The 20,668-nt window shown below is 50.9% G+C and overlaps 1 protein-coding gene across 1 annotated transcript; it reads left to right on the top strand.

Annotated features, from left to right (window-relative positions):
* The first annotated feature begins 762 nt into the window (after positions 1–762).
* On the top strand, positions 763–1,954 carry RNF228 (ring finger protein 228). The gene has a single exon (XM_077152044.1). The coding sequence runs from the start codon at positions 863–865 to the stop codon at positions 1,952–1,954; it is 1,092 nt and encodes a 363-aa protein (XP_077008159.1). The 5' UTR covers positions 763–862.
* The last annotated feature ends 18,714 nt before the right edge of the window (positions 1,955–20,668 follow it).

The raw sequence follows: 20,668 nt of genomic DNA, 5'->3' as shown, positions 1-20,668 counted from the left end.
GGAACCAATATTTCGGGAGGAAAAAAAGTACTTTTCAGCTCAGAATTTCCTCCAAAATGGTGAAAGGAAAAGGCCACCGCTCGGCTTGCTCCCTGAGAAGAGCCCTGCAGGCGGCAGGGCGGCCTGAGCTCTGCTACTTGAAAGCGCAAAGCTAAGAGGCTCAGTGATCACTGGCTTTCACCCTTGGACGGAGAAATGAGATCACGATTTTCACGAAGGGAAGGAACCGCTGCTGCCAGGCTGCTAAGGCTGCTGCTTCCTCTCCCCGCGCAGGTCCCGCATTACATCACCGGTGAGCTCGCTCTGGGGGGGAGGTGCGGGTGGGGATTCAGGGGTGGGGAGGGGAGGTTTCCCGGGGGACCCAGCCCAGACACTGAGCAGAATAAACACGGAATAACAAGGAAAAGGAGAGAGTGGAGGGGGAAGGAAAGAGCAGGAGCAGGGTCTCCGCCCACCCACCCCCGTGGTGGGGGTGCACGGACGCAATATCCTTAAGCAGCCGCACCCCAGATCACATTCCCGCACCCCACCCCACCCCACCCCCAGCAGTCCTCAATTCCCAATCCGTAGTTGAACAAAACTCAATAACCAAAGCAGCCAGGAGGGCTGCCCGGAGGGGTCGAGGGGTGACGGTGGAGAGGTGTCCGGAGACGCGGAGGGACCCAGGCTCCCGCGCTTGGGAGGGGTGGGGAAGCCGTCGCCGCTGCGCCCCCGCCCGGCCCTGCCAGCGGTGCCTTCCCCCGCCAGGCGACAGCAGCCGGAGGGGGGAGGCAGAAGCGCCTCCTCCCCGCCCGGAACAGAGGCGGCGGCGCAGGGGGAGGAAGGCGCCTCACCTTGCCCCCAATGAGGGGCGGATCATGCCATGGCAGCGCCGGCGAGCGACAGCGGCGGAGGCGGAGAACCGAGCGGGAGCAGCAGCCCAGGAAGCCCCGAAAGAACCGGGGAGCGCGCGGGAGCCAGCGGCGCCGCGGCGAGAGCCGGGGACCGCCGGGACGCCGAAGCCCCGGGTGCATTGGCGGCGGCGGCAGCGGCTCCCGGCCATCCCGCGCCGGAGGACTACGAGTGCAAAATCTGCTACAACTACTTCGACGCGGACCGGCGCGCGCCCAAGCTGCTGGCGTGCCTGCACACCTTCTGCCAGGAGTGCCTGAGCCAGCTGCAACTCCGCGCCGCCGCCGCCGCCGCCGCCGCTCCTGAGCGCCCCCAGCGCCCGCCGCCCTGGCATGGCCCGCCCGGCACCATCGCGTGCCCGGTGTGCCGCCACCGTACGCCGCTGCCCGAAAGCCGCGTGCACTGCCTGCCCAACAACACCAAGCTCGCCGAGGCCTTCCCGCTGGCTCTGCGCGCCGCGCACGACCCGCTGCCCCAGGACAGCCTCCCGCCGCTGGGCGCGCGCCGCTCTGCGCCCGCCCCGGTCCAGTCGTCCACCACGGCTCCGGCCCTGGCCCTGGCCCTGGCCTCGGTCCCGGCCCCGGTCCCAGTCCCGGTCCCGGTTCCTGCCCAGCAGCCGCCGCCGCCGCCGCCCACCGAGGAGACGGCCACCGCAGGCCTGCGCGCCCCGGGCGGCTATGAAAGCTGCCAGAACTGCAAACGCGCCGCGCTCACCGCAGGCTGCGTGTGCGTGGTTTTCTCCTTCCTCTCCATGGTGGTGCTCCTGTTCACCGGCCTCATCTTCGTCAACCATTACGGCGGTGGCGGTGGCGGCGGCGGCGGGGGACCCCCAGGCGGCGTGGCACCCCCTGGCGCGGCCCCTGCGGCTGGGTCACCCACGCCCTCGCCGGTGGGGCCCATCTGCCTGTCGGTGGCCAGCATCCTGGCTCTCTTCTCAGTCGTCGTCACCTGGGTCATCTGTTGGCTCAAGTACCGGCCCGAGAGGGCGGCGGGGACCTCGGCGGGGGCCAGTGGTCGGAGAGCGCGGGCAGCGGCGGGCAGCGCCCGCAGGAGCGACACGTAGCGGGCCTGCTCGCTGGGCCACCCGCCCGGCGCCCCGCACGTCCCGCCCCGCGCTGCCGGAGGGAAAGGGGCTTCTAGCTCCGGGGACGCTAGCTTCAGCGCCCAGCCCCTGCAGCCCCTCACGCCCTGCACGCCATCCCTTCTTTCCCGCCCCTCCAGCTCTCGGCGCCCAGCCTCGTCCGCGCTGGACCAGACTGGGACACGGAGGAGGCGGGGATGCTACTGGGGAGTCCCGTCTCGTGGGACGGTGCAAACTCAACCTCCGTCTCATGCACCGCGCGTTCGTCCTCGCCAGAGAGCGCGGCCATCCTTCCCCGGAGTCCGAGGATTTGCAAAGAGAGGAGGAAAGAGGAGAGTGGGACCCCCGCCGCCCCGCCTGAAGCTGGTTTTCTTGCTGCGGTGACTTGCGAGTTCCTTTAAGACAGCAGGTGCGCGCGCGTGCACGCACATCTGCTGCGTCTGCAAAGGAGCTAGAGCAGTCCAGAGGAAGAATGAAGGAGACGTAAACGTGAGAGCAATCCCTGCTTCCTGGCAGTCCTGGAAAAGGAGCGAGCCGGAGCGCGGAGAGTAGTGTGCACGCCCCGGGGGCCCACCGCAGGCCTCCGGGAGCTGTGGGGAGTGTGCGCAGCGCGCGTGCGCGCTCGGGGCCGCCGGCCGGCTCCGTCGAGCAGAGGACCGCAGCGCGCACCGGCCGGATCCTTCCCTGCGAAGGCGAGCCAGCCGCGGCCCACGGCTGGGGGTGTCTTGAGCTGAGCCCCGGGATCTCTCTTCTCCTGGAAGCTTGTGGCGGTTTTATTCACGGTGTTACTGCCAGGAAGTGATTTCCTCTTCTGTAACTGGACTCAGGGAGCTTAACGAACCCGTTTTCACGTCTCCTCTCAAAACTGACTTACTGTTGCCCCCACCTGGAAGACATTGAAAACTTTTCACGCAGAATGAAAGATGTAGGCTCCCCCGCCCCTGCCCCGCCTTTCATCTCAGTTTCACCCTTTAAAATTATTTTCGCAAATATAAATCTGGAAATTTCGTGCGTTAAAATTTCCAGAAAATTTTGTTTAATGGCTAGTGAAATTTTCTCCCACATCTCCAGCCCAAATACATTTAGAAATTAGGAACAGATATGAAAAGAAAGGCTTGTTAGCAATTGATTCAAGATTTTATGCTGTGAAACAACTAATGACTTTCAGTACCTGATAAATAGGAAATAATGCTCAAAGATGAAATTGACAAAGATGAAATTAACTACCTTTGATTGCGAAGCTCTAGATATCTATAGTATACATGTACTGGAATATATTATTTTTAAGGTAGCATCTTGATATTGTATGTATCACTGAAAATGTTCACATCTGGTCCCGTGAAATGAAAATGAATACGTATCTATTTGATTTCACAACTGAAAAGATTAAAGATGAGTGTATAATGAGGTGAGTTATATGCCCTTTTTTTTTAATTAGGGGGAAAAAAACCCACAAACGTTCCAAATGTATTTTATAAGAAAACATTCTTTATTCCAACTTTTCAAATTTGGAGTAAGAAAAAGTTTTCATGCTTTAAAATTACAGCGGTTACAAAGGGTGTGCTATTATTTCTTGTGTATTTATGCAAGTTCTATGCATGATATCCCGATACATATTCTATTAATAGAACTTATTAACCGAACTTGAATGGAGCATTTGTATCTATCACATGAGTGAAGTAATTTATTTTTCATTAATAAGTGGTATGGCTGCAATTTTGGAACTGCAATATGATGTGTTTTATGTCTGCATTGTCTTAATGCTAAAAACAAGAAGTGTTTATAGAAAAATCCATATTCATGAAATTTATTTCATGGTGACATTGCTCCAAATTATTTGCGTGGCAGTTCTCTTCCTTTGGTACATGTCCTCATTCAAATCCTAATTTCACATTCTGAATGGTGCTGCGAGAAGTAATTAACACACAGTAATGTACATAGCTAGGATAGTCATTTCGTGAAGTTATGTATAGGGTCTAATAGGACTCTCAAATGGCTCAAAGTGAGATCTGTTTTATTCCAAAGGGGGAAGCAGCCGACTCATCCACTACTATAACATCCACTGAACCGAAATCCTTATAGACATTGTTCTTGGTTTCTGCAAAATGTTTCAGGTTCGTAATGCTAAGAATCAGATTTCAGAAATTGGTTTAATTTGTTTATGCCCCCAACATCTTGCATTATTTGTATATTCTTTTTTAGCTTTCATTCATCCTTCATTTCTCTCCACCCAGAGATTCTATTTGCATTCACAACTCTTTAGGTGCATGAGTGCATCTACATATGTATGTGCACATGTGTGTAAGTGTGCACACACACACACATATATACATATAATGTTAGTAACAGAACATGGCTTTGTAGCTGTAACCATGTGTGTGTGCATGCGCACACATTTATTCCTGTTTTCGCCCCCCTAAACTGACAATCCAGAAGTCTGTCTAAAGTTACTTGGGGATGGACTTTGCTTTTTACTGGGCTTACTTATGTTCCACAGGGGAAGATACACCAATGGCGTAAACTAGATTACTTGTCATAAATATGAGATCCATATTTTAATTTTCTTGGCCGCCATTCAAACCACATGTTGCTTCTTTCAGACTACACATGTAAATTTATTCTAATGAGAAATTTGATTTAGAGTGTTATTAAATCATATAGATACAATCATTAGTTTAATAGATAAACTTGGAGACAGTCACATTTCTTGGCTACCTAGTGTTATTGCTCATTTCTAATTTCTTGAACAGTAATTGACAGCAGCATGGGATGATGGAAAACTTCTCCCGGTCACTAGTGGTTCCTGACACTCAGATGTCTCTCCCATTCTGCAGGTTTGATTTATCCACCACTACACTGTGTAGAAGAACCTCCCAGGCCAGCACCTTAGACATAGAAGGCATTTAGGCAATAATTATTTAAATAATCAGTGAGTTGTCTGGAAGGTTCCTGCTGATAGTGGAGTGCTTTTCTCTTTTTCCATGCCAGTTCTCATCTTGGAAGAGTTTGGCTCAATCTTGGACATATCTGCAGCTCCTGAGCGAGAACTACCACTGAAGTTAGTCCTCCCCCCGCCTCCCCCCAAAAAGCCTCTTCTTGCCTGACCACCTGCTTAACAACTCCAGGGCCCATGGCCCGAGCTCTGGCTAGGTAGTGGGGCACAGATTCGAGTTATCATCTTGCTTCCACTGAATCTAGACTTTGAGTGAAGGAAACACCACCCAGGCGATGGATATCTACTCAACCTCTGAGTGCAATGTGATTTGGTGAACAGTGTCCACACCAAGAAAGAATGTTGGGTTTAAGAGCTAGAGACAGGTATGTGCTTGCAGGGGATGTGATTCCCTTACCTGGGAAGTCATTTAGTCTCTTCAAACCTCAAGCTCCTCATCTATAAAATAGGGACAAAAAGTCTCCACACCACCTACCTCACAGGGTTGGTGTGAAGATTTGTGCACACAGGAGAGTAGCTATGTGAAAACGCTTTGGAAATGAAAGCTCTGTGTGGGCCTTGTTTTCATTCAGGTTCCTAGGCTCTAATACCACCTCCCCAAAGAGTTCCGTCCTGACCGCTCTTCCGTCAATGTATATCAGTCCTGGTTTTGTTTTCTTCCTAGTGCTTGCTACACCTGCATTGGTCTCATTTATTCATGACATGAGTCTGTCCGTCTCCTGCAAGCAGTATGTAAAGACAAGAGAATCATCCTGGTTTGTCTGGTCATCCACTTTACCCATAAAATTGAAACCAGCTCTCGGCATATAGTATATGACCCCAAAATATTCTTTCTGAGTTTGCTGAGTGGGAAACTCTGAACTGAAAATTAGATGACTTGGTTCCTGATTCTCACACTGCCACTCAATGGTTCCTGAAATCCTGGGTGACTTAGGTCAACAACTGTTTTTCCTTATTTCACAAGGAATTCTGAGAGGATACAAACTATGTATCTATAAGAAGCACCTTGAGCTTTGAGAAAAATCAGCACTATATATAACACTGGAAATCTTACTACAACATTATATTCAATGACAAACGCCACTGGAGAAACTAAAGGGTGTGTGGTCTCCACTTCTGATTATTAATTTCTGCATTGTGAGACCTCAAGGTTTGACTCCTTTTGGTTTTTTGACTTTATGAACCTGTCTGTACCATCCCCTCCAAAGCTCGCAGCACCTCCTCGTAGGGACAAACATGTTGCATTGAAATTTCCCAAGACATTGAGAACAAAATCTATTAAGTGTCTTATTATTTGCTATTTCCTGTTTTGTTTACTCTTCGATTTTTGCCATTTTAAGTAAATTGGACTTGCTAATTTTTATTATTTCAGAAACTGTGTAATCTTTCTTCTGTGATCCTCTTTAATCATTTACTTCCCTTTAGTTAATATCTGTATCTTTAATTTCTCCTACTACACAAAGATGATTAAACTCATGTTAGACACAATGAATTGCATCCCTGCTGAATATGCATTTCTGAAAGTACCTCAAGGGGCATATGGGTGGTTCAGTGGTAGAATCCCCACGTACCAGGCAGGGGAAACGTGGGTTCTATTCCTACCCATGCGCACACACACACACACACACACACACACACGTTAAAACTTTAATTTGTTCAAAAAACATTGAACATTCAGTTTGTTCAAAAAACATTGAATATTTAGTATTTCTAAAATGATTTAGAAATGATTGCAGCCATATCTTGGTTTGAAGTTTTGTGAAAGAAGAAAGTGTGGGAGAAATTTCATCTATACTTTACTAGATCCCTTTTGATTATCCATATAAGATACACTTTTAATATTTACCATCAGCATTTTCCTTTACTCAGTTTTGATCCTGAGGCTTCTTTTTTCTTATGCAGACTTAAAATATGCCAAAGAAAAGCAAGTCTGTTTCTGTGGTAAACCCACAATTTTGCCTAACTATAAAATATATTTGGGGAAGTGGGCATTTCAGATGTCCAGTTTCCACCAGGAGCTCAGGAATACTGTGCTCACTTCCTTCAGAAACAACTTGTCTTTGCGTATAAAATTGGATTATCTTTGGTTTAAAAATAACATCTCCCTGGGGTGGAAAGGAGGGGTAAGTACAAGTGGGAAGAGAAAGGGTAGAGAAGAAAAGCAAAGGAATTCTCCTAGCTTCTAATGTTGTCAAATACTACCAGACAGAAAAGAATCATTGCAAAAATAGAGCATTTTTATTTCAACAGCTATGATTTCAAGAACCATGGTCCTCTCAACTACCTCTTACCTCTCCCACAATGAGTGTGCTCCCTCATTTATAAAGAATAAATTTGTATCACTTACATCTTAAATTTGTATCACATCTCTACTGTGTGTGCGTTTAAAAATATTTTGTAGTCAAACGATGCAATGTTTCAGAGAAGCAGAAACTCCTAGGGAGAATTGGAAAGCAATTGCTTGAGGAGGGGTGTGGGAAATGGAACCAAGCTCTCTACAAAGCAAACCATTTGCCCATAGAGGCCCGTTTCTTATTTTGAATTCATACACAGAAACATACTTCCTGATGTGCTCCTTAGCCGAGGTTCCTAAACCTGATCTCACGTTAGAATCTCCTGAGAAGCTTTAAAAAATACCCACGCATGGGTCCAGCCTCCGGAGATTTCGATTGAATTGCTCCGGGGAGGAGGTGCCTCTGTATTTTTAAAAAGCGCCCCAGGTGATTCTACTGTACAGCTAGAGGTCAGAACCATTATTTTTCACCACCTTTTATTTAGACGAGGCAGTCTCCCTAATCTCTCTAATGAACTGAGCGCCGGCAGATACTGGGAGATACTGGAGCAAGGCTTAGATTTTTGAAGTGGCCGTAATTTGGATAACCAAAGAAGGGCTATTTAATAGTTGCTCTGGTCTGTTTCTTTGCAGCCCTGCGCCACGCTCCTGCTGACTCGGCGTTCACAAAAAGTTAGGTCAATATTTGCATCCGCTTTTGGGGAAAGTCCCTGGAGGACAGCTCAGTCCCAAAGGCGGTGGTCAGTGCTGTGATTTTTCCCAAAGTGGGCCGCGTGACCGCTGCGCCTTCCCGCAGTGCCGGGCTTGTCTTTGGACTCTCCGCTAAACAGGTGAGTGTTTTGCAAGTACCACGAGGCATCAAAACTCAGTGACAACATGGGGATTTGAGGCGGATTATGTGGATAACCAGGAAAGTCCCGAAGTTAAATTCCCAAAATGACACCACGGACAGCTGCAGGTCTCCAGCGCAGGGGGCATCTCGGCTGATCTGCTTGTTCGCGGCCAGGCTCGGATTTAGCGCACAGAGTCATATTTTAGAATTTTCACTAGGAGAGGTGTTAAATTCTTTTTAGAAACCTCTCCGACCCCTCCTTCAGCGTGCAAATTAATTCCACACTCTTGGTTACAGGTGTAAATAGATTTGCCCGAGTCCGTGCCGCGGGTGCCAGGCGGGGCTTGCTCTCGGTTTGGACGCGGACTCCCGAGAGGTAACCAAGCCGAGTTGAAGGACTCGCAGGGGAAAGGAGAGGTCCGTCGGGGCTGACGACTGTCCCCGTCTACTTTGCGAGGATGACCCCGGGGCAGTCGTCGCGGCAGGGACCCGAGGGGGCTGCTCCCGAGAGGACGGGGCCGGAATCCCGCACCCTGGGGCTGGAGCTGCCCGCGCGCTCCCCGGAGCGCCCCCGGAATGCCCGGAGCTCGACTGGACCCCGACTCTTTAGCCTGTCCCCTTCGCAGTCCCTCGCGCCAATCGCCAACCCCCTTACCCGCGGACGTGAGACCCTCGCCCAGGCGTACCGAACCCACCCTTGGCGTCCGAAAAGGCAGGCCAAAAGGACACTGTCGTGAGCCTGCGTGTCGCGCGCGGAGGTGACCGACTGTCACCCAACACCTCCGTTTACCTTTATTTATTTATTTATTTATTTATTTATTTATTTATTTATTTATTTATTTATTTATTTATTATTTTTGGTTTTGTTTGTGTTTTCCTGGCAAACCTGGTCTTAACCGCAATGTCAGGTTCTGAAGGAGATGTTGCTTATCATCCGATGGATTTATTTATCACCCCTGGCTGCAGCCAGTGTTGCCAGTTCAAAAACTTCGCATTTGCTTCTGTCCTTAAAAACTGCAGAGAGATTCAAAACAGGCGGGTTACAAAGTGAAGAGAACTGGAGTGCGAGGCAGCGCGCCGGCTGCAGGCTCCTGCGTGGGGCGGAGGCGGCTTAGAAAAGTCCTTCGCTAGCCCGCGCTCCGGCCGCCCAGCGGTGATTCTTCGCGAATGCCAGCCCCAAGGGTGTCCCCGGAAATCACGCCCCTGTCGGCGTCCCCCATATTCCCCTTGGATTCCAAAGATGCCAGGGGAGTCCTGGCGGGCCACCAAGGAGAAGTCTCCGAGCCCCCGGGAAGGAGCCGCGCCTGCATCCTCACTCCCAGGCTTCCGAGAGAGCCTCCTTCTAGTTCCCGCAGCCACACGGTCCGGACCCGGGTCTGTTCACGACGCATTTATGGTCTGCGACGTGGCGGTCGGGAAGAGAGCGCGGTTCTCCTCCCGGAGCAGGAAGCAAGGAAAACTCGGATTCACTCTGCAAATATTCGTCACCAGCTTATCTTGCGCAGGGCTCTTTGAGCTACAGGCAGATGGATGATGCTAAAGGGTCTCAGGTTCTTTCTTCCAGGCATGGAAATATAGGCTAACAGATTCTCCCTGCAAGCAAGAAAAGGAGTTGCTTTAAAATAAGGGATTTTAAAGAGTGGAATTATAGCACTGAATATGTTTTTTTTAAGGGGGCTGAGGTGGAGTCAATTTTCCAATTCTTTTCCGTCGAGATAAGGTGGATCTGTGCTTCTCAGAAACGTTAAAGGTAACTTTTACTGAAATTTATTTACAGATAAAGCATGGCAAACAAGAGGTATAGTATTTAGGTAGATTCCAGATCTTACACACCCTCCAGGTCTCAGAGTGGTATAAAAGTTGGGCTTCCAAGTAGAATAGGACAGACAGCATAATTGTCCTGGGTTCAAATCCTGACTCTGCAGCTTGCTCACTGTGCCTTCTCCTCATTTTAAACTAGGCGTAATTATAGTTTTTGAGGTGTAGATGAACTAATCTCTGTAAAGTGCTGAGAACAATGCCAGCACATAACAAGCCCTCAATAAATATATTAGTATACAATGTAGCATTATTAAGTACTTGTTGTCATCATATAACCGATTTCCATAATTCTCCTGAGATAGCTCATTTCGGGTGGGGAACCCAAGCACCCAGCCCAAGGGACACAAGCCTTCTGAGTTCTCCGGCTGCACCCTAGGGCAGTGGGCATGTCCTCTGAGAAATCTCATTGGTCTGATTCCAGGGGTGTAGGCTGGGACGGGTGGCCGGAGGGGTGAGTTAGCAGCCCGTGGTGGTGGGCAGGGGATGGTGGCAACCCCTTCCTTTAGCCGGCTCACCCTGGCGCTTCTATAACTACTTCTTAAAAAGGATTTGTTCCAAGTGTTCCTTTTATTCACAACCACACTGCACTCCAGCAGTATTTGTGCTGGCAAGGTCCAACCTTTCTGTCACTTTATTTTTAAAATAAATTTGAAAACCTTGAGAGTAAACCAAATAGAATGTATCTTAAGTATATGCTAAGAGGGTCTGTTAATGTGCTAGAAGACCACAGTGTATTGCATTTTCCTTTCAAATGCCCTTTTCCTAACTTCAGCTCTCTACACCCTACTGCCTGTCCCACGCCCACATATTCGGAAAGAGTAAAATGGAGATTCAGACATCTTCTTCCAGTGAAAATGAGTCAGTCAAGTCAAAACAACCCATTCCTCATTGTCTGACATTAACCCACCTTGATTTTGTGAAAGATCAGTAATTAAGGATTCATTTTGTCAGAAAAATCTTGGTAATACAGTTTCCTTTGGAATATGGTCATGCTGATTCTCTTTCTCAAATCCCTTTTCAATTCTGGAGCATCCTCATTCAATTTTTTTTTTTTCTATATCTAAAACCATCCATTCTAAGGGTCCTTTCTTCACTTTATTTATTTTTTGACTTTTTTTTTTACTATGAAATATAATATATATACAAAGAGCAATAAATTTCAAAGTACATTTTAACAAGTAGTTTTAGAACAAATTTCAAAGTATGGTACGGGTTACAGTTCTACCATTTCAGGTGTTTCCTTCTAGCTGTCCTGAGATACTGGAGACTAAAAAGAAATATTATAATGATTCAGTAGTCATACTCACTGGTTAAATTCTCTCTTCTTTGATACAACTCCTTCTCCTTTGATCCTTCTTCCACTCTTTAGGGATATTTGAGCAATGATCACTCTGACTTCTGCATGTCAAAGGGCACGTGGCATTATGGGGTAGGGAGATGCAAGTCCTTGATGATCTTGGAAATACTGGTAACTCTGGGTTATCTGGCCTAGGAACCATCTAGAGGTTATAGGTTTCTGAAAAATAGACTTAGTATGTGAAACTCCTGTAGAATCTCAGAGCCTTGGATATTCTTCAGGGTTTATTTGGCTTGGCATACTATGAAAATTAGTAATATCTAGCGAAGATTGCATAAATATAACCTTTGAATAGTCTCTCAGCTCTATTTGAAGTCTCTTAGCACTGATATCTTATTTTGTTACATTTCTTTCCCCCCTTTTGGACAGGTAGGCATTGTCGATCTTACAGTGTTAGGCTAGGCTCATCCCTGGAAGTCATGTCCCATGTTGCCAGGGAGACTTATATCCCTGAATGTCATGTCCCACATAGGAGGAGGGTAATGAGTTTACTTGCAGAGTTGGCCTTAGAGAGAGAAACTACATCTGAGCAACAAAAGAGGTTCTTGGGAAGTAATTCTTAAGCATTATTATCTTTCCTTGCTTCTTGAGCATGGAAAACTTATTTGATTTCTCTCAGTGCTCAAGGATCTGGCTCCTGTCTTATTGGGTCAACCTTTCCCAGTGAATGCACACCATTTGCTCTTCTGAAATCCAGACTTCCTCACAAACTAGGTACTCATCTTTGAGAAGAGGGAGAGTGAGAGGGCCCTGTGGGAAGGGGACCTCATTCTGAGGGATCTGGGTTTATCATTTCTGTTTTGGGAGTGACTCTCATGACCTGGGTCTTCTGAGAACTGGGTTGGCCTGGTTCTCAGGTCATGAGAGTCCCTCCCAAAATAGAAATATAGACAACTTATGTCTGAAGGTGACACGGGGACTCCCACTGGGCTGTGCAGGTGCATGTGCAACAGGCATCTTTCTGCTTTCTCTTTCTGCTATGGCTCCACACGCATTTCTTTTTTCCTCCCTTCTAGATAGCTCAAAGTTAGGAAATTCTGCTCTATAAATAGTTTTTATGGCAAGTAAGAGATGCTCCTTTTGGCTGGTCTGCATTTTTGAGAAAGCCTTGGCTTCTTTTCAGGTCCCATTACAGAGGCATATGCTACTGCCTTACTTCATCAGTTAGACCCCTTCATGCTAAACTTCCACAGGGAAAGATAGGTTTATTTCAATGCCTTTGTTTTAATAATGTGAAACTTGAAAGCTTGATATTTTCTCCTCAATGACCTTGCTGGTCTCTTTTCCATTTATTTCATAAACTCACCAACCAAGGAATGCTGCCTGCTTCTTTGGGGTCTTGGGCTCCTCTGGGTCCTTTGGGCATCTGAGTTCTTCTCTCCCACCCACTAGATGATGACAGTTGCCCGGGGTCATCCTGGGGGGCACACAGAGAGGATATCAGCCCCCCAGGACTGCTTCTTTCCTGGTGGCACATCAGAAGGCATGGCAGACTTTGAAATCTCTCCTCCTGAAAGAGAAACCTCCTGACAAACCTCAAAAACACACAGGGTTGGGTTGGCATCACAGGTCTTGCCTAAGGCTGCCACACCCCCCACTGAGGCTGCCATGCCCTCCAACTGCCCAGAGCAATAGGTGCTCACTAAAATGATGTGGAGGTCCACGGTTTCTACACTGTTTGCTCACACTCCCTTCAGCAAATGCTCCTTCTCTCCCTCCCTTCCCTGCAGGAAGCTTCCTTCCCAGAGCCTACCCAGAATTCCAGGGCTGAAATAGCAAGTCCCCTACCACCCCACCACGACCACCAGTGTTCCATAATCACCCAGTCCCCACCTACCAGTCCTTCAAGCTTCTCCACAGCAAGGCTTAGCTTTACAATCAATCTCTTGACAGGTGGTATATTTTTTTCTCTCAGATTTTTGTCTATTTCCCAGCACTTGTAACAGCATGTAGTTGAAGCTCAATAAATATGAGTGGAATGAATAAAAGACCATGTGCTTGGCTCTGGGGATAGCCAAGAGACAGGTCCGGCTGTAATTTGCAGGGAGAAACGTGTTTATAATAAAATAATTAAGCAGAAAATTGCGTGCGAGCTAAGGACAGCCAGGGCCACATTTGTCTTGCCTCAGCCCACTTCCTGGGGACTTCCTTGAGGAAGTGACCCAAGAGCAAAGGTGCTGGAGCACTTAGTGAGAATCTTCAGAGCCGGCAAGGGAATGAATGATTGAACTGGAGAACTGACAGCGGGAATGTGTCCTGCCAGGGTGGCGCAGCCCTGTCCCGGCAAGAAGAAAGCAACTGGGAAGAAGGTGGCACTGCAGGTACAGGTAAAGCCAAGGGGGGTTCCACACAGGGATGCTCATGGGTCATTGCCCCCCAAGTCAGCGTAACAGGGTAGGCTTTTCCTCAGGCTACCAGGTCTGCAGGGTTCGACCAGGGCTCAGCAGCTCCAAGCACTAAACTCAGGAAGGAAGTTCGGAGGGTGCATCTCGCCTTTTTGCCTCTCACAGAGGCTCAGAAAGGCAGGTGAGCCAAGGACTCCCAAAGATGCAATGGCCTACAGACCTGTCCTTTAGGGGCGAAGATGGGCTGAGAGCTCGAACTCCAAACATCAGCTATACCCAGTTCTTATAACTGGGCTGCAAGGTCAGGAGAGGCAACTAGGAGCAGAGCCGGTGTCCCTTGGGGTCTGAACCTCGCTGTGGGAGAGCCCAGCACCCATGCAAAGGGCTTGTGCAGCTCCCATCCACCCAGTGAACATCGTTACCCTCTTGGGTTGGGACCCTGAATCATCCTTTTCATCTGACAGAATCTCTTTAAGGGGCTTGAGTGGAAGAATCTCAGCCCGGAAGGTCCAGGCTCAAGACTCAGAGAGGGCAGGACCTGTTAGGATGGTGAGAAGGGGGGTGGGGAGGGCGCGCAGGCCAAGAGAGCAGAGAGATCTGCGGTCCTCTCCCTGCCAGCTTGGGAGGGGCGGTCACATGGGACAGCCCGCTCCAGGGCACTCTCTGGACCAGATACGACAGGACAACCCGGGACCTGAATTTGGCAGCTTCCATCCCCAGCCGACTTTCCCACTCGCAAACCGGAGGCTGCGAGCTTCCATGGGTGTCCCTGCCAAGAACGAAAGGGAGCCCCCCACCAGCCCAGTGCTCGCCCTCTTGCACCCGGGGCTCTCGCCCTTTTACACACAGGGTGCCCAACAGGAACTGCCCACCCAGATGGATTCTGAACTCTTCCCTGCACATCCCCACAGGGTAGCATTCTGACAGGGCCTTGGAACCACTGGAAGGGCTTTTCTGCAGACACCTCCCCCTATGCGTTCGTCTCAGCCCAGGGGTAAACTGAATTCCCGCAGAACCGCAGCTAGGTCTGGATTTGGGAGAGAGGCAACAGGCTGTGGGGCATGTCACTAGGGGTCTGTGTGTGAGTTGTGTGTGCACACGAGTGCATGCCCCAGCTGGAAAGGTACGTGAGCGGGAGACATTCCCTGAGCTGTTCACAGTGTGGACTGAACGCTGGAAACGCTGGCAGCTCGGCTCCTTCTCCAGATGCGCTCCGGAAAGGAATTAGGCTCCCCCTGCACTTTCGCTGTGGGCATGATTGATGCGAACCTCTCACTACGCGTTCGGTAATTAATAAAGATTACACCCGTTTTGTCGGAACATCCCTCTTAATTAATGAAAGGGGGGTGCTAAGGGCGATTGATTTGCATTTGGAAAATTTCCTCCGTAGCGGAGGCTGCCACTGGGACCCAGGATTAATTGGCAATCAAGGGGCTGAAGCTCTAGTTACCCCTATCCTGTCACCCTTATCTTGCTGTTTCCAGGTTCCACTTCCTGAGGCTCGATCCCCGCCCCCTCCCCCTCCCCCAGCGCCTGCCCTTCCGCCCCTGTCTCCTATCAGCCCGGGGCTTGGTTACAGTGCCCACTCCTCCCTTCGTGGACGCTGAGGGACGTGGCGAGCGCTCCCCACCCTGCACCTCCCGCACTGTTAGCTGCGCCTCTTACGCCCCGTCCAGAGGCTCTCCAGGGCCCGCCAGGAGCCACGGGGGCGGGATGGGGTGGGGAGGAGGCACCGGCTTTAGTTGCACGTCTCTAAGGACAAGGAATCAGCTTCTGCGTGTTAACAAGCGAATGTGTCTATGTGTGAATGTGTCTGCGTGCGAATGTGTGACTGTTTATGCCCCGGTGTGTCTAAGTTTCTAACTGTGGTACTTTTCCTAAACTATCACCTTCTCCCTTCCTTACTCTCCACCTGTTACAGTCCAGTAAAAAATGGTGCAGATTCTCCTTGAGTGCTGCCCTATTAAAAAAAAAAAAAAAAAAAAACCACGGTCGCTTTAGTCGGAGACTCTCCCCCACCCCCTATGGGGGAAGCAAGTGCTCCCGGACCAGCAGGGGTTGGGGGCCCGGCGGGAGGGGGCGAGTGGCCGCGTGGAGGGCCCACAAGCCGGGAAGCAGCTTCAAAGGTTTCGGTAACGACTCTTCGGCCTTTATTTATGCCCCTATTAATACAATATCCATCATGTAGATATCGATCTTTATCCTTTAAACTGATACGCTGGGAATCAATTAGCCATGCAGATTACGTTTCCTACATTTCCAAATGTTACTCTTAAAGACTCAGGGCCGGTGATATATATTTTCGCAGCCAGATAATATTAGATTTCGTTTAGAAAAGAAAAGAAGAAAAAAAGGCGCTCCGAAGTTCATTCCTTTGGGGGCTACTTGTCTTAACTCTTGGGTCCGGCTGCGCCTTGGGGACCTTGGGGCCTGGATACCCCTTGCAGGTTTTCGCGGAGGGGGGCGGGGAAGCAGCGGGACCGAGCGGGTGTCCTGAGCGCGGGGCCAGAGAGGGGAACGACGGTAGCTTCTACCAGGAGCCTTCGGACAGCGGATTAGCGCCGGGTCTGCACTTGAGTCGGGAGCTGCCTCCAGCTAAGCCACCCCGGCTCGCCGGCTCCTGTCTATGGCTTTTGGAGTCCAGAGATGCTCAGTTTTCATCTTTTCAGAGTTTCCTCTCAGAGTTCCCCCATCTCAAAGCTTCGGAGTCAAATTTATCTTTCTATCTCTTGCACCAAAACCTACAACTGGTTTAAAGGTTCCCCTGGAGAAATAAACTATTTAGAAGAGGAAATAGGGGTTTTCCTAGTGGAAGGGAGGTGGAGAGAAAATTTAAGGTCTAGGAAGGAACTGAATGCAATTCATGTCTAGAGATTCCAGGGGCTGAGGCGTCTCAGTTTGGTGGTGGTGATGGGAATCCTTTCCTCCTTCTTCTCTTCTTCGTTTCCTCCTCCACCTCATTTTCTTTTTCTTCCTTTCTTTTCCCTCCTCCTCCTCCATCTTCTTTCTTCTCCTCTCCCTCCTCCTTTCTCTTTCTTCTCCCCCATTCCCCCCCCCCCCCCCCCCCCCCCCCGTCTATCTATTGAAAGGGTGAGGGAGTCAGGAAATGATGCTTCTCGGGACAGGCGGGCCTGGAGGTTTGTCTGTGCGCGGTGCGATCCCAGGTGCCGCAGGGGCGCGGGGACTTCGAGGGCCTGAAGCCGGTTGCAATCTCCGGAGCCATGTTACACTTTCCTAGTATCTCCCTCTTGCCCCAGGTCGGTGCTCCGCAGGGTTCTGGCCAGATCTTGTGGGCTGGTTTGCAGAGACCGGACGTCCCCCACCCAGCTCCCCGCCCACCCACCTGTTGTGCTTACTCCACGCAGTTGTCCGCGCAGCCTCCGCTCCAGGTGTGCTCTTAAAATCCCCGAGCCGCCACGCGGGGTCCCTTGGAGCCCGTCGCCTCGGGCTTCCGCAACCCCAATGTGGAGAATTCTGGCTCAGCCGAGAGACGGCGGGTTCGGATGCTCGCCTCCCAGGTTTCTCTCTTCTTGTCTCAACACCCACCCCCACCCCCACCCCACCCCCCTGTGGAAATCCACCTGGGAGAGAAACTTCCTGAGCAGGTGGAAGGGATTCAGGCAGAGAAATGGCGACGGCTCACAGGGTTGGCTCCGGTACTCGGACCAAAAGGAGTGTTTGAAGCCCGGCCTGGTTCTGGCCAAAGGCCTGCAAGTCTCCCCTTCCCCCTACCGGGACCGGGCCCGAGTCGCGCTCTCTAGGTCCCAACACTTCCGCAAATGTCCTTGTTCTTTTTGCTCCAGGAATCGGGGCCAACTCTATAGACCGTTCTGGTTCCCCGACAGTCCTGTCCATCTGTCCCAATTCTCCTGCCCGCCCGACCTCAGACCCCCCACCCACCACGCCTTCCCCTCTCCTCACCAAGGCCCAGGCTGGCCCCAGTACCTGTCCTCAGCTCAGGCCCCTCAACACTTAGTCCCTCCCCCGGCCAAAGTCCCTTCACTCACGTGCGTGCACATACACACACACACATCACATACACACACACTACATACACACAGCAGAGCAGTTAACGAATTTCTCTTCTAAATTTCAAATTCCCCAGTGGACCCTCGCAGAGTTGGGTAGCACATTATTTGAAGATTACAGAAGAAACTTATTGTAACTTTTTATGAGACGCTTTATGAGAGCTTTTTTTTCCTTGGAGAATTTAGATCTCGCGTTTTGTCTTCATAGTTTACATAAAAATGATTGCAGAACCAAGCGAACTTCGGTGGGAGACAAACTGCCAGAGGGGGTCATTTTCTCTCTCCCTCCCCCCCATTCATGGTTTTTAAAAACATTTCTCTTCTTCCCCTCTCTTCTTTTTCCTTCTCTCTTTTTCTTCCTGCCTCTTTCCTTCCCCCCAAGCCATGTGTTCTTTATAGAAAACCCACTCACACGTTGCCCGACTCCTTCCCCCAGCTGCGGGGGCAGCGCAGGGGCAAACCCATTGCGGGTTTTATCCAGTCCCTGCATCCAAAGTCAGCCCGACTGACTTTCCAATGGGGGAGAATAGCGGCGCCAATGCTATTGACAAATAACTGCGGGGGACCCAATGACGGTCGCTGCGGCAGTCACAGCAACAGGCCGCGGGGTAACGGGTGCGTTCACCGATCCGGTATCATCCCCACGAGTCAGGCAGCGCGTGATCAAGGCCCCGGCGAGTGGATTTCCTGTCCCGGAGCGCGCGCGGAAGGGCCTTTTCTGCCGGATGAAGGGTTCCGCGGGGTTTGCTCCGGCCTGGGACCGCCGTCCGGGAGGAGACGCCTGGGCCGGGCGGGAGGCCAGGCGCTTCCCCGCAGGGCCGTGCCAGTCTGCCGGAGCCCGGCACTTCAGACCCGGCGAAAAGAAAAAAAGGCCTGGGTGGTAGACGCCACCGCACCCCCCACCAGGTCAGGGCTATTATTTTGCAGAGTTCATAATTTCCTCTTAAGGCCTGTGTCCGGCTGGAAGTGAGGTCATCGCGCAGAGGCCGGAGAAACCTGTAGACCATGAAACACTTGTGCTCCGGGTCCCAACGCTAGGCGCTGGAGCGTATTGTGAAGACCAGGCAAAAGCCACCTAACTGTGATTGGAATGTGGATCCGGGCGGGGGAGGAAGAACCTTCAACTACCAGGAGTGAAGGACCCAGGTCTGTACAGCTAGCCTGAGTCCAGGTCACATGAGATGCTCTGCAACTGGGGCCGAGAAGATAGCATTTGCTTTTTTTTTTTTGTTTTGCCAAACTTATCTGATTCTTGTCCCCAAGACTTCAGTTTCATTTTGTACATGCACAGATTGCAAAGGTGGAAGCTACGCTTTTCAAATAATGCCTTGGAGACATTCTCCGCAGATTTCTGGCTAATTTGCCAGCCTGGAGAATGTATGCTGCCTCTCAAACCTTGGTTAGGGGCTGCAGGACGCTGGTGCTTACCTTCCAAGTTCCACAGCATGGTCACTTCTTGGCCAATTAGTGCCTGAACCCCGGCCAGATTCCACACCCGGACTCACAGACTCCAGGAGTGGAAAAAAGCGGGAGGAAATTCCCTTTCTATTGCCTGGAGTGGCAAGCAGGGGTGACTTTGGGTTCCAGAGATACTTCTGAAAGAAGTAAGGGGAGGCTCAAGCTTTGGAGATGGGTCAAGAGTGTCTGGAGGATAGAACGTGGGCCTGCGTTCTTCTAAACCAGTTGGAGGAACCGGGAACGACTGGCCTTCCCAAGACCTGTGGCCCAGGGCCCTCCTGGGTCCCAGCTCTGAGCCTGGGCTTGTGGTGGACAAGCACCCTACTTCTCTGGGGTTCACCAACTCGGGAACCTGGGCTGACAATGCTCCCGCTCGGGTGGTACTTCAGGGACTTCGGTCGCAGGAAATTTGGACTCCAGATGTGTTTGGACGTGGCTCTGCAGCCTTCCCAGCCTGTTGTCCCAGTCTGCGGGTGCTCACCCACCCCCCTCCAGATCTGGGAGCCCTCTAGACCTGCCGTCGTGGGGAATGACCTGGCTAATCCTTTGACTACAGGTAAACCTCGGGGCGATCCCGCAGAGGTGAACTTGAGAAGAAGAGAAAATGAGTCACCCCGCAGCTGCCGACTCCCAACCCTCTCTACACCTCGTGGCCTCCATCTGTACATTCTTAAACAAGTGGCGGCTGGCTTATGGATGCACGTACCGGACCCGCATTCATGGACACTAGAGCCCCAGTTCCACCGGCAGCCCTCGGTTCAAGGGTAGCCGCCGTCTCTCTCCACTTCCGTGAGGACGCGCACCAGGGAAAGCGAGTCTGCTGCAAACGTGCCCCTTCACAGACCTGCCTGCTCTTGGAAGAGAGAAAAACCATCTGGGAACAGCAAGGTCAACGCGAGCAGGGCTTGGAGATGGAGTCCTCGGCTTAAAAACAAGTGAGACTCAGCCCTGGAAGCTCTTTAAGCGCTCACCGCCGGTCCTGGCGTTCTTTTTCGCTGCGCGTTGATCCCGCACTTGCCCTCCTGCAATCCAGTTTGGTTACTCCTCCCCCAACAATTCGCGCTCCCCTAGAAAGTCCTCGGTCTGGTCCCTTCAACTTTATGGATACAGAAAAATTGGGAAAAGTCTAGGGCTCGGGATTTCTCCCTGAGAAATAGCTTAGGGAACAAGGACACGGACTCTAGTGGCCCTCAAATGCGCAAAAAGAAAATGAAAAAGTTTTTCTCTGTGACAGCTCGAATCATTTTATAAAACCAGGTTAAACAAAGCTTCACTCCTGGCAGCCTTTGTGCTCTAATGCACATGGGACATCCTCCATGGGTGGGGGAGGGATGTCCAGACATTTTTTGGTGTCTCCAGAGGCTGGCCTCAGCCGCTCCGAGGGTCAACGGAGCCTTTTGACGTTGGGCCGATCTGAAAGCTGCTTGATTTCCAGGCTGGCAAGTGCATTTTAAAGGTCCAGCTCGCCAGGCCCTGAAGGAGCTATACTTTAAAAAGCAAAACAAAACCTCCCAATCTTGCTTTCTGAGTTCGTCTTAATTAAGGGGTGGGAGCCCGAGTTCACGTAAAAACTGTCAAAGGAGGTGGGTGGGGGAAGGGGGGCCGGGGG

The sequence above is a fragment of the Tamandua tetradactyla genome, chromosome 3, assembly GCF_023851605.1.
Source record: "Tamandua tetradactyla isolate mTamTet1 chromosome 3, mTamTet1.pri, whole genome shotgun sequence".
NCBI lineage: Eukaryota > Metazoa > Chordata > Mammalia > Pilosa > Myrmecophagidae > Tamandua > Tamandua tetradactyla.
Note: the sequence above shows the minus strand (reverse complement) of the source record. Positions and strands in the feature narration are given on the sequence as shown.

Excerpts from the sequence above, each read along its gene's own strand:
- RNF228 (XM_077152044.1), top strand. The coding sequence starts at position 863 with ATGGCAGCGCCGGCGAGCGACAGCGGCGGAGGCGGAGAACCGAGCGGG.